General features: G+C 36.7%; 1 protein-coding gene across 2 annotated transcripts in view; it reads left to right on the top strand.

Moving 5' to 3' along the window:
* Nucleotides 1-12,443, top strand: part of GADL1 (glutamate decarboxylase like 1) — a 178,518-nt gene that overhangs the window by 65,172 nt on the left and 100,903 nt on the right. For both annotated transcript variants that reach the window (XM_032238102.1, XM_032238101.1), the window contains 2 exons: nt 5,181-5,245; nt 6,229-6,310. In XM_032238102.1, the coding sequence (XP_032093993.1) occupies nt 5,181-5,245; nt 6,229-6,310 (147 nt within the window). The remainder of the gene's footprint in view (nt 1-5,180; nt 5,246-6,228; nt 6,311-12,443) is intronic.

Raw genomic sequence — 12,443 nt, 5'->3', positions numbered from 1 at the left:
ACAATTGTATCAGAGCGGCCAGTTGTTTCGCCGGATTTGGCATTGGTTACTAGTCGGGCCCCACCCAGGGGCCTAGGACGTCGTAACGTATTTTCGTAATATGCGTGCAGATCCAAGCAGTGCGGCTTTTTGCATTTGACTGATGTTGATTTTGTCAATTTTTGTCAATTTTCAATTTTAAATGTAATTCCAGTGCTTTTGGAATAGCACCCAGTGTGCCAATTACCACTGGGATTATCACTGCTGGTTTGTGCCATAGTCGTTGAATTTCGATTTTTAAGTCCTGGTATCTTGCGATTTTTTCATGTTCCTTCTCGGCGACCCTGCTATCACCTGGTATTGCGATGTCTATGATTGTGACCTTATTTTCTGAACCAGTGTGATGTCTGGTGTATTATGCGCCAGTATTTTGTCGGTTTGTATACGGAAATCCCACAAGATCTTGACCATCTGATTTTCGGTGACTTTTTCAGGCTGATGTTCCCACCGGTTTGTTGCTGTTTTAATATTATAATTTTTGCACAAATTCCAATGGATCATTTGTGCTACTGAATTGTGCCGCAATTTATAATCAGTCTGCGTGATTTTTTTACAGCAGCTGAGTATGTGATCAACAGTTTCATCAGCTTCTTTGCAAAGTCTGCATTTGGCATCATCAGAGGATTTTTCGATTTTGGCCTTAATGGCATTTGTGCGGATAGCTTGTTCTTGCGCAGCCAGGATTAGTGACTCTGTTTCTTTCTTTAATGTAGCTGTTGTTAACCATAACCAAGTTTGTTCACTGTCCACTTTATCTTTTATTTTTTCCAGAAATTGGCCATGCAGTGCTTTGTTCTGCCAACTCTCCATTCTTGATTTTATCACATGTTTTCTGTATTCTTGTTTCGTCTGTTGGGCCTTCAGTAGATTTTTGTTCTTTACTTCGATTAATAGATGTTCTTGACTTTCTTTTAAATAATCAGCCAGTCCATGTTTTTCTTTCATGTTGTTGTTATTGTTGTTGTTGTTGTTGTTGTTGTTATTATTATTATTATTATTATTATTATCCCAATACAACTCATGCAAAGGGTCATCCACAACTACATTACATTTTTCACACTCATATGTGTGATTCCTTATAACTTCTTTAAGCTAAACATTTTTAGTACAAATCAACGCATTGACATATATCACTAATGCAGTTTCCTATCTCTTCCATTGATATAATTAACATCTTATGTATTGAATACAAATATATCAAGTATAGGTTAAAGATGAATTGAAAAACATCTAATTCCAATGTATAAGCTGTGAATTTATTATATAATCACAGGCAAACATTGCACTTATGCCTAAGTCCTCTTCCCACGCACATTATAAAACGGATAAAACTATCTTAGCTGGCTGTTGTAAATATTACTCTGCTAATTCAACAAGAAATGCTACTGCATGAATCCTTAATGCAGAACACAGCTAGTAGTGATTTTAGCAATTTTCTTCCCAAGTTAATTCAAAATTTGTATCCAAATGTTCCTTTATTTTTTCCCCAAGCACTAGGAAGGATTATATTCAAAACCAGACACTTTTGCTGTGTGTGTGTGTGTGTGTGTGTGTGTTTGCTTCTGATCTTAAGAAAGAATTTCACCTGTTTTTCAAATTTTGGTCCAATTCGCATCTCCCTTAGGATTCAGCAGCCTTGCAAGGATCCCTGGCTTGCTTATAGCACAGGGCTGCATGGCTGCCTGCAAGCATGGGGGTGGGGATGGCGGCGGGAGCTTACCTCCTAGGTGCTAGCCGCACCGTGCAAACTACCGCCTATCACCCCGGAGAGGGGAGGTCTGGCCGCCAGCAAAGGGCTTCCACCGAGACACCCCGTGCAGGCAAAATAGCAAGTGAGCAAAGGAGGATCAGGCAGGGCACTGAGGCCCCTTCACCTCCCTTTGCTCCCACTTTGTCTTGATTAGGTTGCTGCAGCTGCTGGGCACGGATGGACAGAGGTAGCCAGAGCGGCCCAGGCGGGCGAGTGGGCGAGCGATGGAGGATCAGGCAGCTCGCTCGCCCGCCTGCCCGGATTGCCCCGCCGCTTTGGCTGCCTCTGTCCATCTGCGCTTGGCAGTTGTGGCAACCTCATCAAGACAAAGTGGGAGTGAAGGCGAACGGGCTTCCCTTTGATCGCTCACTCCCCCTGCTCGTCTGCACTATGCTAGCCCTGCCCACCGCTCACTGATTCGCTAGCTCACCACTTGCCCCGCCCGCCTCTAAGAGCCCTATCTATAGAAAGCCAAGCAGAAAAAAGGGTATATGGGTTTAGATAGGGCTGTTAGAGGTGGGCAGGTCAATTGGTGAGCCAGCCAATCAGTGAGCGGTGGGCAGGGCTAGCATAGTGTAGATGGGTGGGGGGAGCGAGCAATTGAGCAGCTTCCAGATGGGCAGGGGTGAGTGAGAGAACTGGTTCTAAATGGCTCGCCAGAGGGGGCTAACTCCAGAACTCCTCTGCCGCCCCACTTGCCTATTAGCACCCCCCTAAGCCATCCCCCCCCAGGGGGCAGTACCGCCCACTTTGGGAACCACTGGTTTAATGGGTATTGAGTTATTTCAGATGATTATCTGGAATTACTCATAGATTTCAATAGCATCTATTTTTTATTTATGAGGACTCTGTGGAATTGTTTTGGTTAGTGTTTCCAGAATCTAAAATGGTTTGTGTACATATCCACTTACACAGGAGAATGAGTGAAAAAGATAGAATTCCCTGCATACTATTCATTAATTTTGGGAAATCAAGGTAAGCAAGATAAATATACAAAGTTTTTATGAGCTAGATACCATTATATCTGATATTCACTAATTTTCTGCTTTTCTTGTTGATGAATTATCAGGGGAGAAAAAAGAGGTTCATATTCAGAATTTATGATCCCTTAGTTACTTGATAATAATTATTTTGAAAATATCTTTGTTTCTTTTGATTTAATCATTCAGAGAAACTAAAAATTCCGAGTATTATATTTTAAGCTAGCCACTGAAAAAGCTGTGGTAGAGATAATATGTTATTATCAGTTAATAAGAAAGCAACTTTCTCCATTTCCTCCATTTCCTCCTCATGTCTTGTAAAGACATCCAAAGTTAAACATACAAAAATGTGGAAAATGCCTTACAGGTACAAGCTGTAAGCTACCTCCACTGTAATTTTTTTCCCCCATTCTAGCCTCCAGAGAAAAAGCTATATAAAATGTGCTAAATCTGTAATGGCTGGAGACAGATTCAGATCACCAATAAGATGTTATTTATTACCTTAGTCCATTTGAAACAAAATGTCAGCATAGCTTATTAACTGAGCAATATCATTTGAATGAACTCTGTATAACCCACACTAGATTCAATATAATTTTTTCTAGATATTATAGAATTGTAGAATAGTTTTTACTGAAACTTACCATGCATTTTAGATAGCAGGCAATTTAGGTAGAGATAAAAATTTATTAGACGTGTAGTTTTTCTCTTGGTACTCGACAGAGATACTAATATTGGAGAATGACATCATGTGAGACTATATCTTTAAGATATAGAAAACTCTGGCTTTCCAGATGTTGTTAAATCACAACTGTAATATCCTTTGCCGTTGGGTTCTGTGACTCAACAACTTCTGTAGGATCAAAATGTTACTTGTCCTATTTTAAGACTTTAATCAGAAAATATGATTGATCTTAGAAACCTATCCATAAAGATGTAACTTTCATTTTCAATTTCACTCAGAAATCTAAAATAGTTTCTCCTCTTCCAAAATGTTAGCATTTTTAATCCATCCTCCTGATCTATGTCCCTACAATTCTTAGATTTCCTTACCTTGGCCATTTTGCCAGTCTCGTTGTAGTTGTAGTTTAGCTCTTTTTATCATTAACCTTAACCTCTTCCTATTAATTTACATTATTTGTCATGTAAAGATTCCTTCCTTTTTTTCCTCTTTCCTAGTTTCTTGTTTACTCTACAAATTATTATCTTTCAGCACCTAGTTCCTATTTGATGATGATCATAATGCGTTGATGATGTAATGATGTTTCACTGAAAATGTTACCTAGTTTTCATTAATAACGAAATGTCTCAATATAGCAAACAAATTCAAGAGCACCAAGGCGCCTCCTTAATATAAATCTATCTATTTCTCTGTCTATCTACATATACTCTCCCCATCCCCACACATACAGTACATACAAATTATTATTCATTCTTTCTGCACCCGATGCTTGAGATCCCACTGCTAGAGGTTGTATTATGAGTTCTGCCTCATTCTCTTTCAATTCTTTACAACTTGTTTTGATTCAGTTTTCAGATTTTCTATTGTGTCCCATGAACTATTTTCTATCTAAACTCATATTTCTCTTCCTTTGCATATTCTCAATCTTTTTCTAATTCTGGCAACTGGAACTTGCATGCATATTCCATGACATCAAAGCCATTTCAATTTAAGTTTGTATAGGAAACTTGTAATCTTGTCTCAGGTGATTTTATTTCCTCAGTTTTTTAAAAAAAATCAGATTAAATAAAATAACCACAGAACTTTTTTCCATGTCTGAATTATGCCATCTGAAAAAGGATAAAACTTCCAGAATGCATTGGAAACATTATTTGTTATTACAGTGAAAATTGATTGTTAATTGGGATAACTTAGTGAGTGATCTTGCTGTCTAATATCATTACCATCTTATCTGACACCAAAACACGTGAATATATATATATATATATATATATATATATATATATATATATATATATATATATATATATATATATATATATATATATATATATATATATATATATATTTGAAGAATTTATAGGTCATGGAGGACTTAACAGCTTTTCTCTAACATTTCTTAGAATTGTGGATGAAAAAGACATAGAATTTTCTTCTGGGAGACATTTTGAAATCATGGCCTGCCCATCCATTCATGTGTTAAATAAATTTATCATTACCATTTATAAGAACAATAAATATGAATATAAAAAAATATCTAGCTTAAACTTTTGAATGTGCTGCAAGTGCAAAATTAAGTGATTCAAACCAGTATATTGTAGATGTTAATGTGGGGAACTTTTTTAAAGCTCACTCACTTCCATTCACTCAATGAAGCTCACTTTGTATCAGTTGCTATCTTTCAGCCCAGCTTACCTTATAACTTTTAATGGGTGATCTTTCTCTATAGGCATCATGGGGAGGCTCAGCTTTACTGTCAAGGAGGCATCGCAAGCTTCTTCGTGGCATCCACAGGTACATTCATTTTAATTGAAATTTTAATAGCTTATGAATCAAATTTTGTACATTTTGCTATTTTAAGTTGGAGCAACTTTGCAGTCTGTCCTATAATTTCAGGGTCTATAGCAGTGACCTCTGACATTACTGAAAAGAATGTGGCTTAAACTTATCCCCCTCCCTGTTTTATTTTTATTTATTATTTATTTAATAAATATGCCACTTGTCTCACAATTCAACGCAACTGAGTCGTTGATATTTAAGTTTGTAAAAAGAAAAAGGATTAATATATTTATTTGACTGCTTGTTTGTCAGAAACCCTACAGTCATATGATCAAATATTAATATTTTCTAACTGAATTTCAGTGCTGTGTTGGTGGATAGGTCTTTAGGCCACATATTATTCCTTAGTTGAATTAGAAATCAGCTGCTTCCTGTTTTGTCTGATCTGTGGACTTTTCCTTAGACATATGAATGGCATAAACATTCCTGCCATATCTTGATTACTTGGAAAGATTCTTTTCACCAGGAATGATTAAAGTTGTGGAACTCTTACATTGGCCTCTATCTCATATCCTGCTTATGAATCAGATAGGCCTAAATCCTCTTTGTATTGGGATTAAAAGGGTATTTCTTCCCTTATTACACTTCTAATGGCAGTCTCAGAACATATAAAAGCTATTAGGCTTTGTTATCCATTATATTGGAAGAAAGGTTGGTGATTTAGCAGCAACAGGGAAGGGAGGAAAAGTGTGAGGAGAAGGATTAGTAATGGGAATAGCAAATTTCAGTTTGTATTTTTTTCTCCCAATTCAGGGATGGATGGCATGCATTTCAACTCAGGAATGAAGAGAGATTTCTTTTTAAATTATCTATAAATATATTTATGCATATACTTTAAAATGAAGGCAGTATGAAATGGAATATGAATTTTATATTTATTAATTATTTTTTTAATTTTAATATTCTCATTAAAATTATTCCATTTCTCCCTTTTATAGGGCCACTTCTGTTGCATGGAATCCTCATAAGATGCTTATGGCGGGAATCCAGTGTTGTGCACTTCTGGTCAAAGATAGTTCTGTAAGTCCATTTTATTCTGCTACAATAAAAAAGAGAAAGAGCAAAAGCTCTTCCATTAACTTTCCAAGTACATAGTATAATACAGCAGGAGTATACAGAAAAATTATTTCTGCTGAAGCTTCTAAATTAAACATTCTGTTTTATAAATAGCTTATAAATGTAGCTTATGCATTACAAATACATATACAAAAATTGATTACAAATTGAAAGGTGAGTAAAATTATGATTAAACTATAAATACAACAGAGATGTATGTGAGTGCCTATATAAGGATTGTCACAAAACTATTTTTCATCAATGTCAAAACTACAAATGTTGCTATCTTTAGATTTATTATTTAGATTTAGATTTTATTTGGTTTGTATGCCGCCCTATTCCCGAGAGACTCAGGGCGGCTAACAATAAAAGGGGAGGGGATACAAAAATAAAATAAAAAACAGCAATTTAAATGTAATACGTAATATCTTACCTATTCCCCCAGTATGATCAAGCGGCTCATAATCAAGAGCAACATTTGCTCTTAGTTCAAATTAAATTTCATAAGTGAATACAGTATTTGACACTATATTTTCCTCAACAAAGAAGAAGACAGCTTTTGGAACTGCAGATATATTTCAAATTTTGACAGCATATAAGGTTCCTGGTTGAGAGATGTAACTGTTTTAAGTTGATTGAAATAGGAAAATATATGCACCACATAGATAGAGGAAAAAATGAAATTAGGAATGCCATTTTAAAGCACACAAAGAGAAGGTTGAACAACTGACTCTGTAGTGCAGTTGTAAATAATCTGGAGCTGAAGGAGCCCTTCTATTTTATCACCTCTTATTATATTCAACAGCTCAGTATCAGTAGTAGAATCCTTCAAGTTTTTAGGTTTTGTAATTTCCCAGGATTTGAAATGGTCACAACATTATAACCATCATTAAAAAGGCAGAATATAAGGAAAAACAGTTGGATGACAGATTAAATAGATGGAAAACCAAAGCTTTGCAGGGACAGCACTTGAAAAACATTGAAGGAAAATGTGATGACAACTTGACATGGACATGGCTTAACATGGGAACTATCAAGAAAGAAACGGAAGATTTAATACTGGCTGCACTAAGAAGCACTACAAACCAATGCCATGAAAGCAAAGATACAAAAATCCACTGACAACCCAAACTGCTGACTTTGCAATAACAAAGTCGAAACTGTTTCATTTAATATGTGAATGCAGCAAAATCACACAAACTGATTACAAAGCTATACACGACCGAGTTGCTAAATTAATCCACTGGTCATTATGTAAAAAATATGATTTACATATATCCAGAAAGTCATGGGAATATAAAGTGGAAAAAGTTATCGAAATGAGAATAACATTGGATCGTCATTTGGAGCATAACACGTCAGATATCACGGTTGTACTGCTGTTCCTGGAGATGCCAGAGTCGAAGAAAAAGAACTAGAAAAATAATGGAATATCACGACCTGGCCATCGAAACTACACGGCTATGGATGAAGCATGTACCAGTGATGCGCATTGTCATTGGGGCACTTGACATGTCCAAGAATTTTACAAGATACATCAACAAATTACAGCTTCCTGCAATAACACCAGCGGAACTGCAAAAAACTGCGCTACACGGAACATCTTATATTTTTAAAAGGTACTTGTTTGACACTTAGGACGCTGACAGCAACCCGTATCAACCATTAGCACCAGTCAATGGTATTTGTAATGCATTTTTGAATGTTCAGTTGGCTGAGTTTCATGTTTAATGAATAAAGTATATAATATGAAAAGATTAAACAATATGAAAATCAAATAATTCAGTTCAAGGAAAACTCACAGTTAAGAGCAAGTCAGCACCAGTTTTACAAGAGCTTAGAAAGTGGAGATGGAGCAACAACAAATGAAAAGCCTCATAAAGAAAAAGCTCTGAAATTCTGGAAGAACTTGTGAGAAAACAACAAGAAGCACAACAGAAATGCAAAAAGGATCAAACAGGTTAAGGATTCTGTTAAAGTGCATAAAATGGTGCAAAGGCAGTCAAGAAAAGTGAAGAATTGGAGTGCACCTGGACCAGATGAGCTACATGACTTCTGGCTAAAGGCACTTACAAGTGTGCATGAAAGATTGGCAGTCCAAATGAACCAGATCTTAAAAACATCCAAAAAAGATGACTGGATGACAACTGGAAGGACATTTTTGATCCAAAAAGATAAAGAAAGAGGAAAGGACCCTGGAAATTATAGGCCAATCTCCTGTTTGCCAACAACATACAAGCTCCTTACTGGCATCATTGCAAATCAAATTTAGGGATACTTGGAAAGAAATGACTTGCTTCCTGTAGAATAGAAAGGATGCTGCAAAAATTCAAAAGGAACAAGGGACCAATTGCTGATTGACAAGCTAATCCTAAAGAATTCAAAGAAAAGATGAACCAACCTGTTCATGGCTTGATAGACTATAAGAAAGTGTTTGATTCAGTTCCCCACAGCTGGATCAAGAAATGCCTGAAAATCTTTGGCATCAGCAGCAACATACAAAAATTCATGGAAACTTCAATGAACCTCTGCAAAACGAAGCTTATGCTAATGGAGAAGAACTGGGTGAAGTTGAAATTAAACAAGGCATTTTCCAGGGTGATTCCCTTGAATTTCCAAATAGTGAGGTAGCCCTTTAGGTATTGCTCCAAAGGCTCCAATTACAATTGGGACAATACTCGATTTCTTTTTCCACAGTCACTCAGCTTCAATTTGCAAGTCCCGATATTTTGTGATTTTTTTCTTGCTGCTTATCTTCAATTTGTGCATCACCAGGTATTGCAATGTCAATGAACCAAACTTTTTTCTTTTCAACTATTATTATGTCAGGTGTGTTGTGGGCCAAGTGCCTTACAGTCTGAATTCTGAAATCCCACAAGATCTTGACTTTTTTATTCTCTAGTACTTTCTCAATCTGATGTTCCCAGCGGTTTTTGCTATACTCAAATCCAAATTTCTGGCACAATTTCCAGTGAATGAACTTAGCAACGCAGTCATGGCGTTGCAGGTAGTCAGTTTGTGAAATTTTGCTGCACCCACTGATCAAGTGATCCACTGTCTTGTTTTTCTCATTACAGAGGCGACATTTGCTATTGGTGGTAACATGCTGAATTTTTGCCTTCATGCAATTTGTGGCTAAGGCTTGTTCTTGAGCTGCAAAATAAAGCCTTCTGTTTCTTTTTTCAGTGCTGATCTTAACCAGTTCCAAGTTAGCTTTTGGTCAGCTTTGCCTTCAATACTTTTCAAGTATTGGCTATGCATAGCTTTGCTTTTTCAATTTTCAGCTTGCCTCTCAATTACTTCTAAGCTTTTGACTTAGTTGTCTTTAAAAGGCCTCCTTTATTTACTTCCTTAATCATTGGTTCTTCACTTTTCTGGATGTAATCATTCAAGCTGTGTTTTTCTTCTTCCACAGTCTGTTTTACTTGTAGGTGTCCACCACCACCCTCTGCTCTTGGTAGATATAATCGGTCAATATCACTTTTAGGATGCAAAGCATGATTCATTGTCATAAGCTTCTTTGTTTTCTGTCCAAATTGTCCAACTCCATCTGGGTCCAGTCAATTATTCCTGCATAGTATCGAATCACAGGTATAACCCAGGTACTTATGGCTTTTATGATGTTTCCTTCATTCAATTTGGACTTTAATATCTTGCGAATTCGTCAAATGTACTTGGCTGAAGTTAATTCCTTGACTTTATTATGCATTAAGTCAGAGGCCTCTAAAATCTCCAAGTACTTGTAGCCTTCTTCTGGTTTTACTGCCTTTATCATTTCTTCATTCTCAAGTTCTATTCCATCATCTTTTGTGACCTTGCCCGCCTTTGTTGCCATTGTTGCACATTTGTCAATTCCAAACTGCATACCAATGTTTTGGCTAAATTCTTTTGTGCTTTCAAATAATAAATTCAGTTCAGCTTTTGTTTTACTAAACAGCTTCAAATCATCCATGTACACCGAGTGCAAAATTTTCAGTCCTTTCTTTGCAAGTTCGTATCCATAGTTCATCTTCTTCAAAATAATTGTCAGTGGTAGCATTGAAAGTATAAAAAGTAGGGGTGAAAGGAAATCTCCCTGGAAAATGCCTTGTTTAATTTCAACTTCACCCAGTACTTCTTCATTAGCTATAAGCTTCGTTTCCCAGAGGTTCATTGAAATTTCCATGAATTTTTGTATGTTGCTGCTGATGCCAAAGATTTTCTGGCATTTCTTGATCCAGCTGCTGCTGCTGCTTCTTCTTCTTCTTCTTCTTCTTCTTCTTCTTCTTCTTCTTCTTCTTCTTCTTCTTCTTCCTCTTCCTCTTCCTCTTCCTCCTCCTCCTCCTCTTCTTCTTCTTCTTCTTCTTCTTCTTCTTCTTCTTCTTCTTCTTCTTCTTCTTCTTCTTCTCCTCCTGCTTATTATTATTATACAATTGTATCACAGTGGCCAGTTGTTTCGCTGGATTTGGCATTGGTTACTAGTTGGGCCCCACCCAGGGGCCTAGGACATCATAACGTATTTTCGTAATATGCATGCAGATCCAACCAGTGCAGCTTTTTGCATTTGACTGATGGTGATTTTGTCAATTTTTAACTGTTTTAAATGTAATTCCAGTGCTTTTGGAATAGCACCCAGTGTGCCAATTACCACTGGAATAACCACTGCTGGTTTGTGCCATAGTTGTTGAATTTCGATTTTTAAGTCCCGGTATTTTGCGATTTTTTCATGTTCTTTCTCGGCGACCCTGCTATCACCTGGTATTGCAATGTCTATGCTTGTAACCTTGTTTTTCTGAACCAGTGTGATGTCTGGTGTATTATGCGCCAGTATTTTGTCCATTTGTATACGGAAATCCCACAAGATCTTGACCATCTGATTTTCGGTGACTTTTTCAGGCTGATGTTCCCACCAGTTTGTTGCTGTTTTAATATTATAATTTTTGCACAAATTCCAATGGATCATTTGTGCTACTGAATTGTGCCGCAATTTATAATCAGTCTGCGTGATTTTTTTACAGCAGCTGAGTATGTGATCAACAGTTTCATCAGCTTCTTTGCAAAGTCTGCATTTGGCATCATCAGAGGATTTTTCGATTTTGGCCTTAATGGCATTTGTGCGGATAGCTTGTTCTTGCGCAGCCAGGATTAGTGACTCTGTTTCTTTCTTTAATGTAGCTGTTGTTAACCATAACCAAGTTTGTTCACTGTCCACTTTATCTTTTATTTTTTCCAGAAATTGGCCATGCAGTGCTTTGTTCTGCCAACTCTCCATTCTTGATTTTATCACATGTTTTCTGTATTCTTGTTTCGTCTGTTGGGCCTTCAGTAGATTTTTGTTCTTTACTTCGATTAATAGATGTTCTTGACTTTCTTTTAAATAATCAGCCAGTGCATGTTTTTCTTCTTCAACTGTTTGCTTCACTTGTAATAATCCTCTGCCACCTGATTTTCGGGGCAGATGTAGTCTATCAGTATCACCACGTGGATGTAAACTGTAGTGCATTGTCATTAGTTTCCTGGTTTTTCGGTCCAAAAGGTTCAAATCAGCTTGTGTCCAGTTAACTATACCAGCTGTGTATCTTATAACTGGTATTGCCCAGGTATTTATGGCCTTGATTGTATTTCCACCATTCAATTTAGATTTCAAAATTTTCCTAACTCTGTTGGTGTACTCTCGCCTGACAATATTTTTTGCTTCTCCATGCTTGATGTTATCCAACTGCAGAATGCCTAAATATTTGTAGGCTTCATTTTGTTTGCATTTAATTAATTGGCCATTGGGCATTTCAATTCCCTCACATGCAGTGATTTTGCCCCTTTTTATGGATACAGTGGCACATTTTTCCATGCCAAACTGCATTGAAATATCGGTGCTGAATACTTGGACTGTGTTTGTCAATGATTGGATTTCTATTTCTGACTTTCCATAGAGTTTCAAATCACCCATATATAGTAAATGCAAACTTTTTTCAGTTTCTTTGGCTGTTTGATAGCCTAATTTCATTTTTTTAAGATTACTGATAGTGGGATCATTGCAATGATGAAGAGAAGATGTGAAAGTAAATCACCCTGGAAAATTCCTCGCTTGATATTAACCATTCCGTAGATCAATGTTCCC

This window comes from Thamnophis elegans, chromosome Z, assembly GCF_009769535.1.
Source record: "Thamnophis elegans isolate rThaEle1 chromosome Z, rThaEle1.pri, whole genome shotgun sequence".
NCBI lineage: Eukaryota > Metazoa > Chordata > Lepidosauria > Squamata > Colubridae > Thamnophis > Thamnophis elegans.
The sequence above is the reverse complement of the archived record's forward strand: the minus strand, read 5'-3'. Positions and strand labels throughout refer to the sequence as shown.